The sequence below is a fragment of the Ustilago hordei genome (assembly GCF_900519145.1).
Source record: "Ustilago hordei strain Uho2 genome assembly, contig: UHO2_contig_01, whole genome shotgun sequence".
In the NCBI taxonomy this organism is placed as follows: Eukaryota; Fungi; Basidiomycota; class Ustilaginomycetes; order Ustilaginales; family Ustilaginaceae; genus Ustilago; species Ustilago hordei.
Window position 1 is genome coordinate 482560 of NW_024545270.1, and position 24887 is coordinate 507446.

At 50.1% G+C, this 24887-nt stretch overlaps 10 protein-coding genes across 10 annotated transcripts; 4 read left to right on the forward strand and 6 right to left on the reverse strand.

Moving 5' to 3' along the window:
• Nucleotides 1–85: 85 nt before the first annotated feature.
• On the forward strand, nt 86–3102 carry UHO2_00140 (putative heat shock protein Hsp88; the record flags this gene model as incomplete). The annotated part of the gene is made up of 2 exons (XM_041556760.1): nt 86–2753; nt 2870–3102. The coding sequence occupies 2 exons, from the start codon at nt 86–88 to the stop codon at nt 3100–3102; spliced, it is 2901 nt and encodes a 966-aa protein (XP_041412694.1).
• Nucleotides 3103–3414: 312 nt separating this feature from the next.
• On the reverse strand, nt 3415–4887 carry UHO2_00141 (putative PRO2 - gamma-glutamyl phosphate reductase; the record flags this gene model as incomplete). The annotated part of the gene is made up of 1 exon (XM_041556761.1): nt 3415–4887. One exon carries the CDS (start codon nt 4885–4887, stop codon nt 3415–3417), a length of 1473 nt encoding a protein of 490 aa, XP_041412695.1.
• Nucleotides 4888–10043: 5156 nt separating this feature from the next.
• UHO2_00142 (uncharacterized protein) lies at nt 10044–10469 on the forward strand (the record flags this gene model as incomplete). Its single annotated transcript, XM_041556762.1, has 1 exon — nt 10044–10469. One exon carries the CDS (start codon nt 10044–10046, stop codon nt 10467–10469), a length of 426 nt encoding a protein of 141 aa, XP_041412696.1.
• Nucleotides 10470–11026: 557 nt separating this feature from the next.
• On the reverse strand, nt 11027–12008 carry UHO2_00143 (putative PPA1 - H+-ATPase 23 KD subunit, vacuolar; the record flags this gene model as incomplete). The annotated part of the gene is made up of 3 exons (XM_041556763.1): nt 11027–11369; nt 11642–11831; nt 11930–12008. 3 exons carry the CDS (start codon nt 12006–12008, stop codon nt 11027–11029), a joined length of 612 nt encoding a protein of 203 aa, XP_041412697.1.
• Nucleotides 12009–13078: 1070 nt separating this feature from the next.
• UHO2_00144 (uncharacterized protein) lies at nt 13079–14192 on the forward strand (the record flags this gene model as incomplete). The annotated part of the gene is made up of 2 exons (XM_041556764.1): nt 13079–13531; nt 13650–14192. 2 exons carry the CDS (start codon nt 13079–13081, stop codon nt 14190–14192), a joined length of 996 nt encoding a protein of 331 aa, XP_041412698.1.
• A 497-nt stretch (nt 14193–14689) lies between these two features.
• Nucleotides 14690–17245, reverse strand: UHO2_00145 (uncharacterized protein; the record flags this gene model as incomplete). The annotated part of the gene is made up of 1 exon (XM_041556765.1): nt 14690–17245. One exon carries the CDS (start codon nt 17243–17245, stop codon nt 14690–14692), a length of 2556 nt encoding a protein of 851 aa, XP_041412699.1.
• Nucleotides 17246–18047: 802 nt separating this feature from the next.
• UHO2_00146 (uncharacterized protein) lies at nt 18048–18698 on the reverse strand (the record flags this gene model as incomplete). Its single annotated transcript, XM_041556766.1, has 2 exons — nt 18048–18417; nt 18466–18698. The coding sequence occupies 2 exons, from the start codon at nt 18696–18698 to the stop codon at nt 18048–18050; spliced, it is 603 nt and encodes a 200-aa protein (XP_041412700.1).
• Nucleotides 18699–19300: 602 nt separating this feature from the next.
• UHO2_00147 (uncharacterized protein) lies at nt 19301–20175 on the reverse strand (the record flags this gene model as incomplete). The annotated part of the gene is made up of 2 exons (XM_041556767.1): nt 19301–19981; nt 20044–20175. The coding sequence occupies 2 exons, from the start codon at nt 20173–20175 to the stop codon at nt 19301–19303; spliced, it is 813 nt and encodes a 270-aa protein (XP_041412701.1).
• Nucleotides 20176–20804: 629 nt separating this feature from the next.
• UHO2_00148 (uncharacterized protein) lies at nt 20805–24110 on the reverse strand (the record flags this gene model as incomplete). Its single annotated transcript, XM_041556768.1, has 2 exons — nt 20805–21018; nt 21136–24110. 2 exons carry the CDS (start codon nt 24108–24110, stop codon nt 20805–20807), a joined length of 3189 nt encoding a protein of 1062 aa, XP_041412702.1.
• Nucleotides 24111–24468: 358 nt separating this feature from the next.
• Nucleotides 24469–24831, forward strand: UHO2_00149 (uncharacterized protein; the record flags this gene model as incomplete). The annotated part of the gene is made up of 1 exon (XM_041556769.1): nt 24469–24831. One exon carries the CDS (start codon nt 24469–24471, stop codon nt 24829–24831), a length of 363 nt encoding a protein of 120 aa, XP_041412703.1.
• Nucleotides 24832–24887: the final 56 nt, after the last annotated feature.

Sequence of the window (24887 nt, forward strand, 5' to 3'; positions counted from 1 at the left end):
TCTGTCCAACTAAACACAGTCGTCTCTCTTTTCGCATCTAGGTCGTCTTGCTTGTCCTTGTACCAACTCATCCTTTCCGCACAACATGTCGTCCGTCGTCGGTATCGACGTGGGCAATGCCTCGTCCAAGATCGGCGTTGCCCGTGCTCGTGGTGTCGATGTGATCGCCAACGAGGTTTCCAACCGTGCCACTCCTTCCCTCGTCTCTTTCGGTCAAAAGGCAAGAGCTCTTGGTGAGGCTGCTGCCACCGCTCAGACTTCCAACTTCAAAAACACCATCGGCTCCCTCAAGCGTCTCGTAGGTCGCACCTTCCAGGACCCTGAGGTTCAGAAGGTCGAGAAGAACTTCATCAATGCCGAACTTGTTGATGCCAAGGGTGAGGTCGGTGTCAAGGTTCGTCTTGCCGGCGACGAGCAGGTCTTCTCCGCTACTCAGCTTCTGGCCATGTACCTCGTCAAGCTCCGTGACACTACCTCCAAGGAACTCGGTGGTGCCGGTGTCAGCGATGTCGTCCTCTCCACTCCTCTCTGGTTCACTGATGCTCAGCGACGTGCCTACCTCGACGCCGCCGAGATTGCCGGCTTGAACCCTCTCCGTCTCCTCAACGACACCACCGCCACTGCTCTCGGTTACGGTATCACCAAGACCGACTTGCCCGACGCCGACAACCCGCGCAACGTCGTCTTCTGCGACATTGGTCACTCTTCCTACCAAGTCGCTCTTGTCTCGTTCAGCAAGGGTCAACTTACCGTTCTTGGCACCGCTGCCGACCGCAACTTTGGCGGCCGTGACTTTGACCGTGCCTTGCTCCTCCACTTTGCCAACGAGTTCAAGGGCAAGTACAAGATCGATGTTCTCTCCAGCCCCAAGGCCACCTTCCGTCTCGCTGCTGGTTGCGAGCGCTTGAAGAAGGTCCTTTCCGCCAACGCCCTTGCCCCTCTCAACGTCGAGAACTTGATGGAGGACATTGACGCCAGCTCCCAGCTCAAGCGTGACGAGTTTGAGCAGCTCATTGCTCCCCTCCTTGAGCGTGTCACTCTTCCCCTCGAGGCTGCTCTTGCCCAGTCTGGCTTGGCCAAGCACCAGATCCACTCGATCGAGATGGTCGGTGGTTCTTCGCGTGTCCCCGCCCTCAAGGAGCGCATTGCTGACTTCTTCGGCAAGTCTCTTTCCTTCACCTCGAACCAGGACGAGGCTGTGGCTCGTGGTTGCACCCTCTCCTGTGCCGTCCTCTCTCCCGTCTTCAAGGTCCGTGACTTTACCATCCACGATGCCACTCCTTACTCCATCAAGGTCACTTGGGACAAGGCTGCCGATGTCCCCGATGAGGACACGGAGCTTGTTGTCTTCCAGCCCAACAACCCCATCCCTTCCACCAAGATCCTCACCTTCTATCGCAAGGACAACTTTGACCTCGAGGCACACTACGCCGCTCCCGATCAGATCCCTCAGGGCATTAACCCTTGGATCGGCAAGTTCTCCATCAAAGGTGTTACCCCTAACGCTGACGGTGACCACTCTATCGTCAAGGTCAAGGCTCGTCTCAATCTCCACGGTGTTCTCAACTTCGAGTCCGCCTACACTGTTGAGGAGGTCGAGAAGGAGGAAGAGGTTCCCCTTACCGACCCCGCTGCTATGGAGACCGACGGTGACAACAAAGATGCTGCCGCTCTCAAGACCGAGATCCGCAAGGTCAAGAAGCTTCAGCGCAAGGCTGATCTCACCATCGTCTCCGGCTTCACAGGTGGCAAGGATGCCGCTCTCGTTGCCGAGATGAAGGAGGTCGAAGGTCAGCTCTACTCGAACGACAAGCTTGTCATCGACACCGAAGACCGCAAAAACGCGTTGGAGGAGATGATTTACGACCAGCGATCCAAGCTTGACGATCGATACAAGCTTTTCATTACTCCTGAAGAAAAGGACAAGTATCTCGCTGCTCTTAACGCACAGGAGGAGTGGCTCTACTCGGAAGAAGGTGAGGATGCCAACAAGTCTGCCTACGTCGAGAGAATCGATGCTTTGCAGAAGATCGGCGGTCCGATTCAATTCCGATACAGCGAATTCCAGGATCGTCCCAAAGCAGCTTCCGCGCTGAGGGAGGCGATTAACAAGTACATGGAGATGGCTCAGAGTGGTGATGACGCTTACAGTCACATTTCCCAGGAGGACAAGCAGAAGGTGATTGAAAAATGTGCTACCGTGGCGAAATGGTTGGATGATGGACTTTACAAGCAGAGCGAATTGCCTAAGAATGCCGATCCTAAGATTTTGAGCAGTGATATGCTCAAGAAGAAGGATGAGGTGATTTACTTCTGCCATCCTATGTACGTATCCCCTAGACCCCCTATTCCTATTCCCTCCTCGACGACCAAGACTACCAATACTGCGGCCAGTAGTAGCAACACGAGGAGTAGGAGTACCAGCATCCCCACTACTGCCACTACTTCCACTGCTATTGCTACTGGTGGTGTAGGAGTTAGTGGAGGAAGCGAAATGGAAACGCAACCCAGTAGTGAAGGCTTGTGTTTAACCAACGTTTCGTCTACTCCTGCTTCAGCGTTGGATTTGCCCAGCGAATTGAGCGATTTTGACGCTGATCCTGGGCCGTCGGCTCAAATGGCTCTGTCCACCGAGGAGGATTTCGAGGATGACGAGGAAGAAGATGGTGAAGTCGACATTCCTACCATTCCCGCAGCGGTGATGGCGAATGATCGCATAAGACCCAGATCAGAAACTCCATCTGCCTCGGGAAGTCAAAGCAACACAAACTCTTCTCTCTCTCCCCGCAAATGCGCTGGTGGTAGACCCGATCGTCAACGTCGGAGAAGGAATAGCCCTCAGCCCTACGATTCTGCCTAAAAACCAAAGCTGAAAAACTGACACCCATCTCCACCTTTCCTTTCTCCTACTCCCTTCCAATCCCTTGGTCCGCGACACGAACTTCGAACAGCATGAGCAAGGTCAAGCCTCGCGTCGATACAACTTCAGCTCCCACACCTGCCAAGGACGAAAAGAAGGACGAAAAGTCCACCGAGGCTGAGGCTCACAAGAACGCCGAGGATGACAAGGCTGATGGTCCTGGCGAGATGGACGTTGACTAAGCTCAGCTCGACGCTTTCTTGTAGCAGGGCGAGATCTTTGGAGAGGTGGGATGGATTCAAAGGTGTTTTCTCGAGACATGTAGATTTGATTGATTTTTTTTTTCGTCTGTTGATGTTGTGTAACAAAGATTCCGTCGTCGTTTCAGGTTCTGAATCGCATCCAGTTCGACTGAGTGTATGCAAGGATCGATGTGCAGTTGAACAGAGAGCACAGAACAATCATACCAGCTCGTTTGAACCAGCTCGTTTGAACCAGATCGTTGGCATTGGTGGATTTCGTAAAGCGATACTGACGAAACAAAGAGGTTCGGATCACAAAGTGGGATACTTAGCCTCCATATGCTTATGACACCATTTCCTTGGACCATTAAACTCTGCTGCTATCTGAGCGCCTTTCTTTCGCTCGCCACATTCGCCATGCTCCACAGTCGACTTGACAACATATTTGTATATACACAGACCATCCAAACCCACAGGACCTCTAGCATGCGTCTTAGCCGTACTAATACCTACCTCAGTACCCAAGCCGAATCTAAATCCATCGGCAAAGCGGGTGGAAATGTTGACGAAAACGTTTGCTGAGTTGATACTTTTCACAAACTTCTCGGCTGCTGCGTTGGGGCTTAGGGTCGGAGAGGTTAGGATCAAGTCTGTGTGGCCTGAGGAGTGAGTTGTGATGTACGAGATTGCGCAATCCAGGTTGGCAGTGGTGGCTATGGCGAGGGTGAGATCGAGGAATTCGGTGGTAAAGTCTTCTGGTGTTGCGTGTTTCACTTTCCCTTCGGTTGTGTACTTTGTCAAGAGATCGGGCGAGCAAGTTTTAAGAGCAGATAGAGTTGCAGAGTCCAAACGCAACTCGATTCCAGCGTTGAGTAGCGCTTCTGCAAGAGAAGGCCAGAAGGCAGAGTCTTGGACCAAAGCTTGGTTGATCAATAGTGTCTCCAATGCGTTACAAGCAGCGGGATAATCCGTCTTGGCATCCACCACAGTTCCAATGGTATGCTTCAGATCAGCATCCTCATGAACATACCCAATACAAAGACCGTCCGCATGACCCATAACACTCATCCTAGCATCCCTCTTAATGCGCCTAACCAATTCTCCACTACCCCTCGGAATCACTAAATCAATGTATTCATCCAACTTCAACAACTCTCCGACACACTCTCTCCCCTCAACACTCTGCACCAATCCCCTTGGCAAGCCAGCCTGCTTCAATGCCTCAGCGATGATCTCACTCAACACCGCCGCTGTGTTTCTGCTTTCTTTGCCACCTTTCAATATCGCTGCATTTCCACTCTTGATCGCGAGAGAGGCAATGTTAACCACCACTTCCGGCCTTGCTTCAAATATACACAACAACACGCCAATAGGGCAAGTTATGCGGTAGAGATCGATGGCAGATTGAGTGCGCGTTGGTTCGGCTAGACGTCGTGCAAGCTGTACGTGGTCAAGGGGAGAAGGGAGTGAGGCTACATCGCATACTCCATCCAGGAGAGATTGCCATTTGGAGGGTTTGGAGAATAGGTCGAGACGAGAGGCGAGCGAGGAGGAGAGTTTTCCAGCAGCAACCAAAGCGTTAGCTGCTTCCATGTCGAGAGAATTTGCATCCTCGATTCGAGATTTGTTGTGTTCGAGAGCGGAACGGATGGAGAGAAGAGCGGAAGAACGAATGGAGTCGGCGGAGGAGGAGGTGGAGAGCAGTTGGGAGGATTGTTCGAATGCTAGGCGGGCGTTTTTTGCGATTTGCTCTGCCGATGAGGCAGCTTGGTTTGCGTCGGACATGTTGTGGGGTTTGTTTGTTTTCTTTTTCCCCCTTCTAAGAGTGGAGAGGAGGGTAATGGAGGTGTTGGTTGATGATGGTGGTCTGAAGAAAGAAAGAAGGAAGCAAGGAGGTGGTGGGTGGTGGTTAGGACACGGCCGAGTCACGCAATCCAAGAAGAACTCACTTTATCACCGGCCTATTTAGTTAAAGTATATAAAAGCTACACAAAGCGTAGAGATGGTGAAGGTAGTGCTTACGGCCGAGTAAAAGGCTTGAGCATCTGAGCACAGACCACATGTGTCACAACCTACTCAAGACAAATGCTTTGTTATGCTCTGCAGTCGATGCAGCTCTCTGCCGCTCTTCTTTTGTATATATAGACTCCTTCTCTCTTCACACACACACTCTCTCCCTCTGTCCCACCATCATCATCAATCATACGAAAACTTTAACTGGCTCCCAACATGGGGCTCGAACCCACGACATTCACCATCAATAGTCTGACAATAAGCATAATGCCACCATCAACATGAGCAGGACAGACAGGAAGGGAGGAGAGAGATGATGATCAAGTGGCTGTGACTGTGGGCAATGGTCGGGAGGAGGGTTGGCTTATGCAGGTGGTCAGGATACTACAGTTGGCAAACCCAGCGCTGACAGCAGAGGAGGCAATTGTACAGGTGATGGGTCTCGTCAGCATTAGCAATCAAGCTCCAAGAGGGGAGGCAGAAAAGATTCCCAAGGATGTCTCAAGTGCCATTGCACACATTAAGAAACTTAGTGATAACAACTGGCACACCTGGGAGCCCACCTTTATCGACTGTCTGCAATGGGTGCATAATGCAAAGGAAATCTTATACAGCGAAATAGCACCTGGAAGTGAGGGATATGATGAGGACCTGGACAAGGCGCTGGTAGGTCTTATCCATGCTTGCTGTGATCACAGCCTGGAAAGCTGCATCGACACATACACTGTCAGGGGTGTGGATGAGGAGGCCCAACTTGGAAGTACGCTTTATGCTAAGCTTAGGAAGGCACTAACATTGAATGATGTGGTGAAGCAAGTGGGCCTGCAGGACTGCATCCACACCATACATCTGTACAATCACAATGTTGTCAGGCTAGGCAAGGAACTTGACTCCATTTGGAATGATGCTGCACATCTTGGGAAGCACCTTGATGAGGACCTAAAGAAATCCATGCTCTACCATTGCATGGCACAAGATTGGTTCTATGCCAACTCTGTTGATGTGCTCAAGACAGCCAAACCAGACTGTAAGTATGATGAAGCCTACCACGCACTTGCCAAGAAACAGCAGGATGGTGAGATTTCAGGTCATATCAGAGGAGCAGCCAGGGTTGCTACAAGCACAGAGCAAGGGGGTACTGGTCAGGTGGAGCAGGGGCCCAGGGGCAGGTGCAATCCATGTAATCCCTCAGCTCCTCCAAGATGCTATGCATGTGGGGGACCCAATCATATCACTTGTAATTGCACAAACACCAACAACCACCCTGCACCAAACACGAGCAAACCTGCTGCTCATGTGGCACAGGAAGTGAGTCACTAGGAACTCGGGTGCACCTTCCTAGCGATCGACAGGGGGGAGCAATCAGCATACAACACCTGGATTGTTGATTCAGGTGCAACTCATCATATGGTAAATGATGAGAGAATGCTGCTCACCTCAATGAGCAAGGACAGTCAGATCAGTACAGCAGGGGATGAAAAGCTTCAGGTAAAAGCCATAGGAGATGCCTCCCTTTGGGTTGGTGAGGCTACCATCCAGCTATTGGATGTGCTCTATGTGCCGAAGCTCAATTCTAATTTATTGTCCATACAAGGCTTGATCGAGAATGGTGCACAAGTAATCTTTGATGAGTTTGGGACTACCATAAAGCAGAATGATGGTACCCAAGTGCAATTCAAGAAGAACAGGAGACAAGGCCGCTTTGACATGCGAGGACAAGCACTGGCTTTGGAGCTGGAGGAGACAATCAACAATGTCCCAGAGGACAACCAGAACACAGGAAACCGAGACAACAACTCAAAGGAAGACAAAGATAGCTACCTCTGGCATGAGAGGTTTGGACACCCAGGATGAGATAAGACAAGGCAAATCCAGGCACACTACCTCAGCACTGATGAGAGAATGGAGCATGAATCAAAGCACTGCAATGCATGCAGTCAAGGAAAACAGACCCGAGCGCAGATGAGCCAATCAGAGTCAAAGAGAGCGGAGGTGCCACTAGAGTTAGTACACATAGACTTGATGACAGATCTTAAGGGCCATGCCAACTACCACTATGCACTAATTGCTGTGGACAACTTCTCCTCCCTGATCTACATGGAACCACTCTGCACTAAGAGTGCTGCACTCCTGGTGCTGAGAAGGTGGATCACCAGGATGGAATGAGCAACAGACAGGAAACTCAAAATGCTCTGCAGCGACAATGGAGGAGAGTGGTGCAGCTTGGGAGCTGAAGACTGGCAAACTCAAGAGGGTTTCAAGTGGCAAAAGAGTGTCCCAGGGATCAGTGTCCAGAATGGATGGGCAGAGAGAGTGATCAGATCAGTCCAAGAAAAGATGTGCTCAATGCTCATTGGTCAAGCTTGCCCCAGAGAGTTGCAGCCATATGCAATCACAGCAGCAGCACATGTGATGAACCTCACCCCATCGGCCACCAAGACCATCCCCCATGAGGCCTTTTATGGAACCACTGCACACAAGCTGGCCCAGCAGCTGCAAGTCTTCGGATGCTTGGCATGGGTCCATGTTCAATGGAAGGACCAGCAGGGCAAGTACGGGGCTAGAGCAAAGCCAGCCATCATGATTGGATATGATGATGAGCACAAAGCATGGAAGTTTTGCAACCCAGACCAGCCTGCATCAATTCAATGGAGCAACTCAGCAACATTCCATGAGGACAAAGGATGGAGTGATCGCCAACAGGAGGCAGTCCAGCCCATGGTGACCACAGAGGTCGAGGAGGAGGGTGTCACACCAGCCATAGTGGAGGAGGAAACCAGATCAGAAGCCGCAGTGGAGGATCTCCTACCAGCTGTAGACAGCACAGTAGGCGCCACCAACACAGCAGTACTGAACCTGGACCCAACACTTGGGGAAGCAATGAATGGTGAGGACGCCCAGCTCTGGAAGGAGGCAATATGAAAAGAGCTGGAAGGACTCGAGGCAATGGGGACTTGGGAGGTGGTGAATCACCCGCCAGGAGTACCACTTGTGGACTCTAAGGTCGTGCTTTGGCTAAAGCTCGATGCTGATGGTGTGCCCATAAAGCACAAGGTGCGACTGGTGGCAAGGGGCTTCACACAGAGAGAGGGAATCGACTACCAGGAAACCTTCTCTCCAGTAGCACCCCTCAGAGCAATCAGAGCTATCCTAGCACTAGCAGTACAGAATGACTGGGAGGTGCATGCACTGGATATCACAATGGCCTACTTAAACTCCAGGTTAAAAGAAGCAATCTATATGAAACCACTGGAGGGATCAGGAGTAGCACCCGGACAGGTATACAAAGTGGTCAAGGGCCTGTATGGCCTAAAGCAGTCTGGGTGAGAATGGAACCAGGAGTTCGACAGGTCTTTGCGATGCATAGGATTCTTCCAGGTAGAGTGTGCTCCCTGCATCTACACCAAGGGACAGGGCAAAGATATGGCCATTGTGGTCATCTATGTTGATGATACATTAGTCATAGCACCACGGCTGGAAACAGTCCTAAAGGTTAAGAAGCAGATTGGTCAGAGATGGAAGATGGAAGATAGTGGCAAGGTCTCTCACTTCCTCGGCATCAAAATCAGTTGAAACTGTATGATGTGCACCATGATGATTGGTCAGTCAGGGTACATTGACCAAGTGCTGGCTAAGCACCTGGACAAACACACCAAGCCAACCATGGTTCCAATGCAGAGCATACCAGAGGGAACCCTTGTCACAAGTGCAGCACAACAGAAGGAGTATCTGGTGATCATTGGCAAGCTGCTCTGGGTTGCCAACAGCACCCAGCCTGACCTCAGCCTCACCATGAGTGTCCTTGCTAGACACATGCATGAACCATCTCAAGAGCATTATCAGGCAGCACAACAGGTCTTACACTACCTCGAAGGCACAAAGGATGTTGGATTAGTTTATAGGGGAAATATGTCACAAGAGCCACTGATTGTGCATAGTGATGTGAACTGGGCAAGTGATGCCACCATTCAGAGAAGGAGTACATCAGGGTCAGTGGCATTAGTGTACGGGAACCCAGTAGCCTGGAAGTCAGCAACACAAAAATGTGTATCACTGTCCGCCATCGAGGCAGAGTTCATTGCAGCCATGGAAGCAACATGTGAGGTGCTCTTCCTCAAGCAGCTGCTACACTCAATTGGCATTGCCACAGGCACCCCAACAGTCTACTCAGACAACACTGGATGCATACAGGTTAGTAAAGACCCAGCACAGCACTGGAAGCTTAAGCACATCGACACCAAGTATCACTTCATCCATAACAATGTTCAAGAGGGAAGGGTGCAAATCAAGTACATGGACACCACAAGGAATTTGGCAGATGTACTCACCAAGCCAATCGGGAGACAGGCAATACAGCAAGCAAGATCTGGGCTACACCTGCAAATACTGGCAGTGGCGTATGAAACAGAGTCCCCGAGCTATGTGATGATGTTAAAGAATGGAGGATATACCTTGAAACAACAGCATAATGGACGGGGTACATATGCTGTTGAGGGGGGGAGTTAAAGTATATAAAAGCTACACAAAGTGTAGAGATGGTGAAGGTAGTGCTTATGGCTGAGTAAAAGGCTTGAGCATCTGAGCATGGACCACATGTGTCACAACCTACTCAAGACAAATGCTTTGTTATGCTCCACAGTCGATGTGGCTCTCTGCCGCTCTTCTTTTGTATATATAGACTCCTTCTCTCTTCATGCTCTCTCTCTCTCCCTCTGTCCCACCATCATCATCAATCATACGAAAACTTTAACTTATTTCACGGAGCCCCAAAAACGAAGATATATTCTGTTAAATTTCAGCTCGAGTCACGTGAGCAAAAAGTGTGCAAAAAGTGTGCAAGAATTGTTTCCATATATCTTTTGCACTTTCTTCCTCGTTACCATGATCAACCAATGCACAGGATCACCCCTCAAAAGCCATAGCAAGCAATGCCTCGTCTATCACCTTTCCGTCCCCTCTTACGGGCAGCAACCCGCACCACCACCACACATATCGCCACACCTACACTTACCGCTATCCCAACACCCATCGCATCAACCTCTTCCCCCACCACACCACTTGTTCGCACATCTACACCAAAACTCGTACCTTGCCCATTACTCCGTCGACCACAATTCACATCACCTCTCTTCGGAGGCACAAGCACAAGCTCAGTCCTCTCCCCACTCGCATCGAACAAAAATGTAGGAACAGTCGGGGAGCAAGTAAGAACAGTAACCTACGGATCCGAATATCAACCATCTCAACGAATCCGGAAACGTAGACATGGATTCTTGGCCCGAATCAAAACCAAAAACGGTAAAAAAACCATCACCAGGAGACGCTTCCGAGGGAAAGCTAAACTCAGTCACTGAACATACAGCCGAGAGAGAGTTGGGCCGCAGAAAGGTGTCTTAGATGGGCTTTTGTTAGGTGAAATCGTAGGCGGTGGCTTTCGGAGGATGAGCTATGCTGACAGCGATAGCAAGCAACGGATAAGCAAACGCTTGCAGCGGACTTGTACTTTGGATGCATACACTTTGCATCCTTATCTCACAATCTTCTCTGGCAGTGTGTGCGAAAGATGGTGCTTCTGAGTTGTCCAACAGATCTGAGCTTGATCAACGGGAATACGGGGAATACGAACCACTTTCAGCATCTCGAATCTGAGAGGTGTTGAGCGCAACGACACTCGCACAGCTGCGCACTATGCTGGAACAAGAGTGTCTCTCGTCTCTTGCCTGCGTCAAGCAGAAGCTTGTGCAAGCTGTAATACGTCGCAACATGGCATTTGGATACAAGTTAGCCGTACAAACAAATTCCTCCTTGCCTCCTTGCCTCCTTGCCTCCTTGCCTCCTTGCCTCCTTGCTCTCCCTTCTCCTGCTCTCCTTCTCTTCTCCCGTCCCCCACCACCATCGACCCCAGGTGATTTCACTTGAACTCTTCAGCAGTCCCCGTCATAATCAATCCGACAATCAACCCAAACAGCCCCAAGATGCTACTAAAAACCTCTACGATCAGGATCTTGACAAACAACTGTGGATCAGCTGCATCAGCCACCGCAGCATTACTACCCGTAATACCCACCGCGACTCCACAACACAAATTACACATTCCAACCGTCAAGCCACCCCAAAAGAGCACATGTCCAGTGAGATAGTTGTTGGGTGTCCACAACCCATCTGTTCCCCCCTCCAAGTTGCCTGTGATTTTAGCGGAGAATACGATGGCCATGATGACGCCGTAAATTGCTACGACTTCGCAGAAGATGATTCTGTTGCAACGAGCGAGTTTGGATGCGGGATGCGGGATGCGAGCGGATGAGGTTGAATGCGAGCGAGGTTGCAAGGAGCATTCGAGTGTATTCGAGCGAGCGTAAGCGGGGATGGTGAGCGAGCGTAAGCGGGGATGGTGTATCAGATAGACGATCCACAAGAAGCGTGCCCGGAAGAGACAGCGAGGGTTCGGTAGAAAGCAAAACCCAAAGTCAGCCGAAAAGAACACACCAGAATGCACCTGATCGTGAGGAAGGGATGATCAACTTACGAAACCAAATTCTTGGTTGTAATCCTAGGAGCTCTTACACCAGCACCCAGAATGCTTGCACCTGTGATAAAGATTCCCCACCCAGCACCGATGACAGAAAGACCGATGCAAAGTCCGATACCGATCATTGCCCATGCGTAAGGAGAGGTTTCTTCCAGGAATTGTCCTATGTTGAATGCTTCACCCTTGCCTGTTTGTGCGAGCGAGCACAAAGTAAGAGAGCGGGGAAAGGTGTTAGCACAGCAGCACATCAGAACGAACATGGGAGGGCAAGGCGATTGAACTTACCTGTCAAAAGCATATACAATCCCACAGCGGAAAGGGTGGTCAAACCGGATCCTCCGGCGAGGTATAAAGTTGAGACCATCTCTGACGACCTTTGTAACCACCGATACCCTTTCCTTTGAAGTTATCCTATCTGTACTCAAGGTTGATGTGAGAGAGCGAGCTGAGGGTGTGAGGTGTGGTGAAGGTATCGAGGGGGAAGATGATGGTGTGACGATGATTGATGATGTCGACGAGATCTAATGTTGGTCTGGTGATCGTCGTGGTCGTGGTGGTCGGTGCATTTGACTGGAAATATTGCAAGAGAGGGAGAGAGGGGCGTCGATGCGTGCGTAACAGAATTAGCGACCGCCGCTAATTCAACCCAGGGGAATTCATCAGGAAGAAATGGCCAAAAAATAATGTTAGAGTTTTGGCTGCTTCCATGTGTGTCTGTCTTGGTCTGTCTGTGAGGGCAGGTAGCATGCTTGCATATGCCTGACTAGCCAGGACTGGATTGCAGCTGAAGACAATACTTGAAAGGACTGTTATTGTTGCACCTATAGCCAGATAATAAAGAGTGGATGAGGATCCACTCTTCTACTGCAACAAAGTGAAGATATATATACATGTATGGACAGTGTTGCCTGCAACACTGCCTCTCCTCCTCATGAGTGGCGTGGGCATTTCCTTGACACTTCCCATGCTCCTCCTACTTCTCCTGGCCTTGTGTGAAAGTGAGCTTCTGCCTCTACCAAGTCCACCAGTCCTGCCTGTGACTTCATTGTAGAAGAGGGGTATCACCCACTTCATCCCAAGTGGCAGGTGTCCCTTCAATTCTATGTGGTTGCATGACTCTTGTTGCATTGATGATCTCCTTTTGCAGTGCAGCCTGCAATATCTTTCAAATGGGCTCATTCTGATTGTTTTCGCTGAAATCGGTCAGAAACCTGGGACTCGACCAATTTCGCATTACATGCACTCTGTGCATCCAATGCCTGTCCAGGGTTTTCTGCACAGGCCCTGTGACAGATGGGATTATTGACACATTCCACCTGATCAACAGTGGTGTCAAGCTCCCTTTCAAAGATGCTCTAGTTGGTCTCTTGGCACTGACAAGCGCAAACATGCTGTCATTCATATCTGTTGCACAGCAACCTCATCCATTCAACAATGGCAGTGTTAGACATGGTTCTGATGCCAGCTTGCTTCAGTGGCTTCTGCACAGTGCCTCTCACTTCTGCCCCTCCTGCAACAAGACATTTCACTTGGACCAGATGGAGAAGAAGTTGGGCAAGAAAGCTTGTCAAAGTCTCCAAGATCTTCAACATTTTTCTTAAAGACAAACAAAAACAGTTCTGTTGTTTTGTCTGCAGCAAATACTCCCCTCTTGATGACACTGACCATGCTCCCCCAAATGCTTCCAAAAGCATTATGATGCCATGTCCTCCCACAACTTGGACTTTGACAACATCTGCATGCAGTTCACCTGCAGCTTTTAGCAATGGAAGCAAACCACCTTCTTTGTCTGCCCTGTTGCCTCTTGCATTGTTCAAGACTGGTATACAAGGCCAGATGCAGATGCTAAGACATACTTGTACATCACAGGCATCATTGACCAGACCAGTAAACCACCATTGTTGAGGCCAACAATACAAAGAAGTTCGAAAGTTCCATTTGGTTGCCTTTTGACTTTGGACAAAAAACAATAATCTGTCCTGTCTGTTGTTGTCACCACCATTAGAACCAAGGTTCAGCCAGTAAGATTACTTTTGTTTCCCATCTTGTCAATGACCACAAGTTTCTGATCCTTCATGCTGGTGACAATAGTGTCATCAAGGCTGTCAGCACCAACAACAAGTACAAGCTTTCACAATTACTGCCATACATTCCTCTGAGCATGAAAGCCATGAGTGATGTGGAGATTGAGCACCTGTACCCTCAATTCAATGGCTGCTATGCCCAGCAGAACTACAATACACTTTGCATGAAAGCCAAGAAAGGATATAAGTCAGTGATGCATTCCACAAAAGCTCTGCCAGCATTGCAGAGTAAGAAAAGGAAGGAGTACAAGCAGGGGTACAAGGAGTTCTTGGATGAGGAGGTGGCCAAAGCAATGTGTGTAGAGAACAATGGAAAGAATATGGAGCATTGTCATGTGTGGAATGCCAGCATGAACATGGAGGAAAAAATGGCTAAGAGAAGTAAGGATGCTGCAAAGGCAAGGGAACAGCTGGAGAGGGTCAAAGATGACCTGGATTTCAAGGAAGAGGAAGAGCAAGGTTGACAAGAGGTACAAGGTGGGGAAAAAAAGTGGCAAGGGATCAAGCCGAGTCTTCCAGCAGTTGTCATACTCTGGACATGTAGTTGATCTCAATGGTTGGCTCCTTTTATATATATTTACCTTGGTGTTCCAGAATGGAATTGTTGTCTTTCTATCAGATATGTGTCATCTGGCTGTGGTATCTGAGTCAATATGAGCCGAACGAGGCTGCAGCTTCCAGTGGCAGTAACATTGATTGCAATCATCAAGGAAATGGCCGAGTTGCTTTGAAAACGTCCAATTTGGACGATGAAGAATGACTTTTAGAATCGCCCAAATCGGACCCATCAAGCATGTTTCGCTCTCACGCTCTAACAGCCCTTTCTCAGTTGGACTCCCGTCGTCATCGTCGCTACGCTCTTCAACATCAAACAGCACACACTTCCCACATACAACTTCAGTAGCAACAGGATACAAATCAATCATCATTCGCAACACAAATCAATCGCTCGACCCTCTCCCTATCCCTGCTGCTCGGCCCCCTCCGCATCCCCATAGGCATTACTTTTGTGTTTCGGAGTGAAACTCCAACCTTCCGTCGCCTTGCCCAGGAACATCTCACTCAACTTGACCCAATCCTTTCCTCTGGCACTAGCTAACAAGGTCTCCAGCTCATCCCTCCCCTTGAAAAGCGGCGGTCTGTCATTCATCCTCGCGGGCAGAAACTCCAACAAGCCAGTGGGAACGTAGCGATGGGTGAAACTCATCATCTCACACATAAACCTCCTAGTTGTGTTCACTCCATGTGTATCACTTCCCCAATGACTCAGACCATACTCGGCAAACTGCCTGAACACATCCAATCTCTCTCTGGAACTAATATCCCAATCCCTCCTTTCCTTGATTTCCGTCAACAGCCAAGGCTTGATCAGTGCGCCTCTCGCAATCATTTCGCCGTCTACTGCGGTCCGGGATAGGCGTTCGTAGTAGTCTTGCCAGCTGTACACGTCTCCATTTCCATAGATGGGAATGGGCACCATTTCTGGTTCGTCGGCATACCGACTTTCTTCGTTCCATTGTTGGACGGAAGATCGCAGAGTGCGGGCGCAAGTGGCAATGTAGCCCCAATCGGCATCGTTCTTGTATCTCTGTTTCCTACTCCTACCGTGTAAAGTGGCAGCAGAGGCACCCCATTCGGTTTGAACCTTGGCGAAGATCTTGTGGGTTGTCTGCTTTGCTCCTGTTCCCGTCCTTAACTTGATCGTGAGAGGTGTATCCCCGAGGACTGCATTCATTCCTCTGACGATCTTAGAAAGCTTGCTTGGATGATCCAGGAGAGCAGAACCGGCCCCTTTGTTGTAAACCAAGTCGATGGGGCATCCGCAATTGATATCGACAAAATCCAACCCATCTCCGATCTCGGCCTTCAACGCTTCGGCTACGGGGACGAGTAGATCGGGTTTGCCACCGCATAATTGAGTACCAAAGATTCGTTCCGAGGCGTGGCGGCGAACGAGAGACCACTCGGAAGCGTTTCCGTGGAGGAAAGATTCGGCGAGACCCATTTCTCCACAGTGAATGTCGGAGCCAAACGAGGCGCAGATCCGGCGGAAAGGAAGGTTTCCAGTGGTGGTTAAGGGAGCGAGATAAAGTTCCCCTTTCCAGTTTAGACGACGTTTTTCTGATGGGCGGATGCGCGCGATATCAATCCCGGTCGAAGCGTTGGCTGCTTCAGCTACGCGAGTAGCAACAGCAGAGCAAGTGGAGTTGCAGATGGCGTTCTCCAGTTCTTCAATATCCCCCTCTCCCATCCCACCACCAACATCACCAGCAGCAGGAGGAGCAGCGGGAAAAGGGCGGTTGTTATGGGCAGCAACAGCCTCTTCCACAATCTCGATCGGAACCGGCGCTTTCCCAGCAGTCGATCCCTGAGGATCCACCTTGGCCAACTGCTTACTTTCCTGCTCCAAATACCTCAACACAGCCTTCGTCTTGGGCAAAGGGTATTTGCGAACACGCATAGACTTCATCCCTGCGCCTGTGCCAAAATTTAACTCCTCTTGATCCGCATCATGCTCCGCATGCTTGTTTGCAAGGGTAAACGCACGCGGTCGCTCTCTCCAAGCTTTAAGCCTCTGTTCATCCCTGACCAATTCCAATCCACTTGCTGCAAACCCACTGCCCCCATCCTTATCAATCAAACTCGAAGCTCCTACAATTCTAACATGGGAGCCAAGGAAACGACACTTCCAACCCATAGTACAAAATCCCTTGACCGCAAAAATGGGACACGATGTGGTTAGGTCCAGGCTCTGATGTGCTGGATCCACTTGAGCCTTTGCCACTTCTTCCGCCTTCTCTGTTGAGGGGGATGTGTTGGGTCGGACGAAGGTTTGAACTCCATCGCCCGCCGACGATGGGAGGAGGCTTAAAGAGTATTGTTCTCTCAACCACTGCTGTTTCTGCTCCTCTGATAACTTTTCCAATTCTGCATGTGGTACAGGCGGAAGAAAGACATCCTTATCTTTCGCTTGGAGATACCCTACCAAATCATGGCTAAACCTACACCCTTTCTCCCCGCCCTCCCTGGCGAACTTACATCCCTCCTCGCCTCTCGAAAGAAACCCATGACAGTAGCGCTTACCATCCTTGAAGGAGGCGAATTGACGAGCTTTATTCTGTCCACCTTTCTCCCCTGCCTTGCTCTTCTTTCCAGAAGGTTGGGAGGCGGCTAGTGCGGCAGCTTCTTCTCTTCGTGCTCGTTTGCGTGCTGCTCCTTTTAACTTCTTCCCCGCTTCTCCCCCACTCTCAGCGCCAATGTTGGTGTTGGAAGAAGACGAGTTGGAGGCTGGATTCGTGCATCTCTCCGCTGCATCATCGTCAATAGCTTTTGTCTGCAGAGCGGCGGAGGGTGGTTTGGGTAGGAGGTATTCAGGTTTGATGGGGGCGATGCCAGGAGTATATTTCTCAGTTGGGCCGTAGACGGGGTGCTTCCATTCCGAATCGGGGATGGTGGAGGAGAGACTGTTGGTGATACTACTGCTGGCCGTTGCGCTAGCGGTGGCTGTGTCGGCCATCTTGAATTGCAACAAAGTGGCCAGGTTGGTGGGTGATGGTCGTTGGTGGTGGAAGGAGGTGTGCAGCTGAGCTTGAGTTGGGAATGTAAAAAATTTAGAAGCTCATCGTTGACAAAGGTACCGATCCAACATGATAATGAGAGGTGACACAAGCCGATGGTGGAAGGATCGGGACAGGTCGATCTGATCAGAGATTCAGGAGGACCGATCTGACAAGAGATCGGGCGCAACGTAGCCCCACCCGTTGTCATGGTAGATCATTAGCTAGGGGTACTCCCACCTTTGGGAAGTGCCACTCAGATGTATATATACAAGACAGAGAGCACTAGGCTCTCACCACATTCCTTTAGTCAATCGAGTATATATGTTTCTGCCTTAAAGAAGTAGTGACATCATACTCGGACTCTCCCTAATCACCAGTTATCGGGACCGAAAACTTCTTTACTAATATCAATCGTGTGTCGTATGGAGCGCCTTTTTAAATACAGTCGCATCCAAAATTGCCCAGCATCTTTTAGGATAATTAATTGCTCATCACCACACATCAACTTGGCTTCTGAAGAGCAGGTATCCTCAATGAAGTGTAGCTTGTGGCATATTGTTGGAAAGCTGAGATTGAGAGCTACAAGTTCATATAAGTTTTGTTGTGATTGGACCACATTTGTGCACAGTGAAAGTGCCACAACTTTTTTTGAGTGTAAAGCTCCTCCTAAATTACTATATACTATACTTTAGTATTTTGTATGGCCCCCTTTTGCAACCCATACAGCCTGTAACCTCCTGGGTGTCAGCGGTTGCATGCCTAAAACCTGATATCTGTGACAGGAACACATCTATTATGAATCCTGTCGAGATATGTGGTAATGTCTTGTGTATTATGATTCTTGTTGAGATATGTAGTAGAGGCTTCTCTATTGCTTTTCTCATCTGAAGATGTAGTAGTGGTTTTGCTATTGCAGGTTTTGACTAACTGGTGTGGACACTCCATCCAGAGGTAGCTTGGCATGATCAATAATGATGAATGTATTGCAACTACACCAAGGTCTGGTGTGAGTGATACAATTGGTAGCACTGACACAAGTGTCCAGTGTGTCAACTGAGTGCTTGAGGTGATCCCTGGACCACAGTGGACAACTGCCTTTGGTTCTATTGTTATCCAGACTGCTGGTTTGCTATGAACCACATTTGGATGCCAGTGAGTGGTGATACAACACACACACTATGATGGATGCAATCTACTTGATTGCAACTTTTGCTGACTGAAAACTAATGTATACTTATGTGAAGTGATAACTAGTTGTGTATGGTGTAGAGTGGATGGGGATCCACTCAACTTCCATGAATAGAATGCATGTCTTATAACAACACCTCTCACAGAGTTGCCTGCAACACTGCTCCTGCTATACCAAGGGGTGTACTCCCTCCTCAAGCACTGTGTCAGAGGCACTGCCATTGTGTCTCATCCTTGGCAGCTCTTGCTCTTCTTGTGTCTGTGGCTATGAGGGCCAGCTCCCCCTCATTGTCAATAGGGGTCACCCCACTTCATCTTACTGACAGTGCACACTCCCCCACCCCCTCTTTCATCTACCTCTTGGCTTCAGCCCTCATCTTCTTGTGCCAACTTCATCATCATGTAGGGCCCCTCCCTCATCTGGTGGTGCCCTCGAAAGTCCTTGCCACTTGTCTCCAATGGATCTGTTGTGCAATCCTCCTTGTCCCTAATCTCTGCAGAATATGTAATACAACCTTGTTTACCACAGATCCTGGTGAGGCTTGTGGTACCATTATTGCTTGTGCTGATCTAGGTCAGATCTGTCATAGAGCCTTCTATTTTACAGATCTTGGTGACCTCTACTGCAGCTCCCATGATCTGCCCAATCTCTCAATTCCTGCACTCCCTTCATATGACTTGACAGGTCTTCCTGCTTCCTGCGCATCCAGGCCCATGACACTGGGCATCGACTTTATGAGTGCCTGGACTGATTCCTTGGGAAACATTGCCCAAAACCTGTTGATAGCTGTAATGAGTTGAGCTTTGTTGTTGATAATATATCTTTACTGATATAGCTGCTTTTTCAGCTGCTGCCACACATGTTCTATAGGATTCAGGTCTGGAGACATTGCAGGCCAGGGCAATACATTGAGTTTGACCTCCTCCAGGTACTCCTTGGTGACTTTGGCAGTGTGAGGGCAGGCATTGTCTTGCTGAAAGTTCAATTTATCCCTTGGTGGAATTCTCTGTATATTCTTCCACTTCAAGATGCTACCAGGCACCACTTCCTCCAGCAACTCAATGTAACACTCTGAATTCAGTTTGTCATCTATATAGACCATTAGACCTAGGCCTGCCCAGGTCATACACCCCCAAATCATGATGCTGTGGTCAACCCCCCTGCAGTGTAGGTATATAGATATCATAGTTGACATCCATGGACCAGTATTGTTTTTCCAAGCCCTTTCCAATGTGTTGAACCTTGCATTCATCACTCCAGATGACATTCTTCCATTGTTCAACAGTCCAATGTCTATACTCCTTGGCAAACACCCTCCTTGCCTTTCTATGTTTATCTGTGAGCAAGGGTTTTCTTCTTTTGCCCTAAACTTAAGTCCAGCTTGCTTCAGTGCATGTGTAATGGTTTGTCTGGACAAATGAAGTTGATAGTTCCATAGCCAGTGGGCTGAAGCTTCAGTAGCTGAAGTATAAGAATTCTTGCTAATTCCTCTGGTGAGTAATGCCTGTTGGTGTGAGGAGAGGAGGACCTCCCAGGGGTCCTTTTCACATATTCACTCTCTGGTACCCATTTTGCCAGTTCAGCAATGCTGGATTTGTTGATAGACAGTTTAGTTGCTATCTCCCTTGTTGAGAAACCTGCTTGGAGCAGCTCTTTGACCTGTAATAGGTGAGCAGTGGTGTATTTAGTCCTCCCCATATCAATTTTTTGCCCTCCTTGCCATGTTGGCAGCAGTATTGCCAGATGTTGTCCTAAGCTCATCAAAACACCCTGAAACATCTTCATTTATATCATACTACAATCATACAAAGTTTCAAGCATGGTCTGTTAGCTCAATTCTGTGCAAAGTGATGAGTTACACAAGGTACAGAATTAATTGAGGAGGAGGAGGAGGGGCTTCAAAAAGTGGCAACCTAAATTCCAGCATATTCTTTGGTGGGACCATCCTTTTTTCTCATGTATTCTGATAGCAGGCTATCAAAGCTTTGCAACCATACCACCCAAAGTGGGTGTTGTCAAAGAGAACAAAGGGTACTGGTCATCATCATGAAAGGGACCTGAGAAGACCATATCAAATTAATTAGATGCAGGGCAATTTTGGACGTGACTGTAAAACTGAAAATTAATTCTTGCCGATGATCCGAAGTTGCGCGCACAGACCATGCAGCGAAAGAGACAGGCCATAGACTGACACCATATCCAAATCACAAATCATCGATGAAGGCGAGTTTATCAAGCAACACATCCTCAGATGGGCATCAAGAATACACACATGCTGGAATAGAAAAGAAAGCGCTGCTTGCTAGCACAATCCACATCGCGAGAGACTAAAGCGACTCAGGCAAGGCAAGATAAGACCCGCCTTGCCCAATCCCTAACGACTGCGCCTCGCCCTGCGACTGAGCAACCAACAGCTGTGCAGCCCTGATGATCCTCAACCCTTCCTCCGCGGTTCTGTTCGCTCCTACAATGAACCTTGCTGAAATCTCACCCACTGCTACGGCACATGCCACGATAATCAGGATAATCACAATCCATGTACTACCATCACCAAAAAAAAAAAAAAGAAAGAAAGAAAGAATAAGAATCAGCGTCAGCAATCAATCCCATCCTGACCAAGTCGAGTAGAGTAAGGCTGCTGCGGGTTGGACCACTTACATCTTCGACATGGCCGTATTGGCAATATGTTCATGTATGATCTCCAACAAATCATTGGCAACGGCCAACCTTTCATTCAAATTCTCAACCCTCTCATCAATCTCCAAATAATCCCTAATCGCATCGTACAACGCTTTCAAACTTGCTTCGGACCAGAACAACTCTGGAGTATCCAAGACGTTACTGGTCAAGTTGACATCTACCCTCAACTTGAACAACCTTCCAGTCAAGCGTAGTGCCTCTCTCCTCTTTAGCTTCAACTCGCCAGTGCTGGCCATTTGCTTTGGAATATGACTTGTGAGCTCTAGCGTTGCTTGCATTCGTTCTTCGAACACGGAAAGTTTCGTGGATTGGGCAATGGCGTGAGCGAGAGAAAGCTTCAAGAGGTGGTTGGGGGCACGGAAAGTAAAGAAATCGTTGAAAATCCTAGGAGCAGAGATGTTGGGATCGTAACAGAAATGGAAAGCCTCCGTCTCTCTTGCCCCTTCATCCATCCGTTCTCTTGCACATCCGGAGGAGAGAACATCTTCAATGATCCTTCGCTCCTCGGCGGCCGAAAAGTTGTACATTACCAGTACTCCGTAGGGAAGGATAACGAGTTCGGCGGATTGGAGCGCTTCGAGAATAGGTCGCGCCGTGTCTAGGTTGGCGGAAGTGTCGTGATTGTGAGAAGCCATGTTGGGGCCTGCGTAACGACGTTTTCGTCTACGCAACTTTCGCGTTCGGCGCTCTTTCGGTTGCGATGCCTCGTTTTGCGAGTCATCAGGCTTACGAGAGGAGGAAGGGGGTTCGGCGTTGGCGTTGGCGTTGGCGTTGGAGGTGGGGAAGCGGTCGGCCACGGTTGTTTCGTCCAGAGATTGGAGGGGGTTAAGGGCCGAAGGTTGTGTTAAGCAAGCACTTTGAGTTTCGTGGGGGGAGGGAGAAGGGTTGGCGGGGATTTCGTCCAGATCGGAATTCATGCTGAGTTCGTTGGATGGATAGGAATGAGCCATGCGTTTGCTTTCGCCTCGTTCTTCGGCACGTTGTTGGAGCATCATATCGCGTGCACCGGCTGAGTCGGAGATGTTGATAGCTAGCTCGTTCTGATCAGTTGCGATGTCGGTGCGGGATGCAGAACGACGGTAAGGCGGTAGAGCTTCAACGTCAGAAACAGAGCTCTGACTTGCACGACGACGTTCGAGTAAGAAAGATCTTGGTTCTCCACCCGTACCCGCATCCGCTTCGGTATCGCTATCGGAAGCCTTACGTGGAGCACGAGCAGGTCTAGCAAGTGGAGTAGCAAGCATACCTTGATCCTCATCATCCAGACTACTGCTGACAGGAAGAGTGCTGCTATCCGTCGACTGCGTTCGAGCATGAGCGCTACCGCTACCCTCTGGAATACGTTGAGCTTGATCTCGATCTCGATCAACCAGCATTGCTTCTTGGCGACTAGCTCTTCTTTCACCGGGAGTCCACCTCTCGGCCTCACTCTCCCAAGCCGAAGTCTCTCCACCACCCCTCCTTCGACTCTCGCTATGGGAACCACGTCCCTCACCACCCTTGATATAACCATCTTGATCAATGTCCTCTTCCTCCTCCTGCCGATGCTCGAAATACGTTCCGAGGTAACCAAACTCTTCTCGCTGTTCCAACTCCCTCTCGCGCCTTGACTCGGCACCGGGGCTAGCACTGCGTGGTTCCGGAGCAGACCTGACATTTGCACGTCCGAACCCAGGCAAGAGCGGCTTTGTATAGACTGCATAAGCACACTCGTCGTAGAGACGGGGCTTGACGCCGTGCTCACGACGCAAGAAGCCCAGAAGCGTACCTAGATGGATGGACGTGGAGATACTGTATGCGGTCAAGCGAGGGAGTGGAGTCATGAGTCTAGCACTCGGAGGCATGCGTTCGAATGTGTGATACACAGGTCCCGACTTATGCGGTCGAAGAGGCGGGGCACGGGTAGCAGCGCCACGGAAAGTAGTGGCAGCTTTCGGTTTCGCCTTTTGTGCATGACGTGCCTGCGCAGCAGAGACGGAAGAGACAGCGGCACGAGCAAGGGCGGAAGACGCTGCAGGTCGTTGCGACCCCTTAGCAGCTGGGGTGACGAGCTTGCCGGATACTGGAGCAGGTGCTGTGTGTCGATTCGATGGGATGGTAGGACCGGGTCGAGGAGTAGTGACGGGCACTTTGGCAGGTGGCTTGGTAGCACCAACGACTTCCAGGGCTCGACCAACACCGCGACCCCCAAGCAGAACAGCTTGTGAATCCGAGGTTGGTTTGGTATCTTGACCAGACACAGCTGTCTTTCCTACAGTAGCAGATTGATCTGCATCATCGGTTTGATCATCCGTCACTTGTTCTTCTTCCTCCGACTCTTCCTCGTCGTCATCGTCATCGTCATCGTCATCATCATCTTCCTCACCAGGCAAAGGTGCAAGCTGCGATTCGGAGGGCAAGACGACGTGTTTTCCAGATGTCTTTGTGGTTCGGACTGGTTTCTCTGCCCGTACGGGAAGCGAGTAGCGAGTTGCACGAGCAGGAGTACCCTTGAAACGATTCGATGGTGCAGGAGGGGGCGAGAGTGGGGCAGCAGGGGCGATTCTTTTGGGTGCTTGGGCGCTTGCGTTGGATCCTGGCTTGTTGGACTGGTTCTGGGATGAGCCAGCAGGCACAAGAGCAGCTCTCAGCAAGTTGGCGGGGAGATGGCTTCGAGCAGAGCGACTGGTAGTGGAAGGCTGCATGCCAGGATCGTAGTCGCCAGGAGCTTCATCATCGATGCCGCTGAGTTCTGGAATGGAGCCTGTCGAGTCAGCGGAGGTGGAACGGACTCTACGACTGCGGAGTGAGGAGGCAGTGGCCGAAATACCGGGAAGCGGTTGGGAGGAGCGACGTTGGACGGAAGGAGGTGGATTGGCAACATTGGAGGCGGTGTTGCTCGGGTTGTCTTGGGATGTGGGCAACAGGCCCTTGCGATTTGAGCCTGATGACATGCTGTATGGTCCAGCTTTCCTATGCGGTGAGGAAGGGGTGGTGGTGGTGAGTGGGAAGGAAAGTTAGCAAGCAAGAAGAGAAATGGGCCAAGGCTGAGAAATCAGTAATTTACCGATGCACAAGAGCAGTGTGTGTGGAATTGTGTCGCACGTGATGTGTCGCACGTGATGTGTCGCACGTGATGTGTCGCACGTGATGTGTCGCACGTGACGTGTCGCAACCCATTCAACTGACCTTGCCAACCATCACCTTGCCAACCATCATCTTCTTGCCACCCAACACCACCTCGTCGGTTGAATCGGCATTTCGATCAAAAGCCAGCAACCCAGCAGTGCTTTTTTTGGTTGCTCAGCCATCATGAACTCCTACACCCCACCCAATCGAGGCCGACGATCACAGGCTGCTCGAGGACATGGACCACATCGGGGCGGCCCTGGTGGTGGTCGTGGACGAGGAACCCGAGGCGGTCACCGAGGCGGCGGCTCAGCACCATTCACCCCACTATCAGACCCATCTCGAGACCCGGCATTGGCACCGCAACCAGCGGAACTCGGCTTCTTTCAGACCTCTTTCATGGAAAACCCATGGTTCGAGCTGGAGTCGAAGATGGGTATCCCGCATCTCAAACCTGTCGTTCCATCGCAGAACAAGCAGGGCACTGCTCGCTCCTTACCAGAGCCAAACAATTCAGAAGCGGCTCAAGAGGCCGGACCTGCTTGAACCCCGGATCCCACCTAGCTTCACTCGCACACTGGTCGAAAGAGACGAGAGAAAGA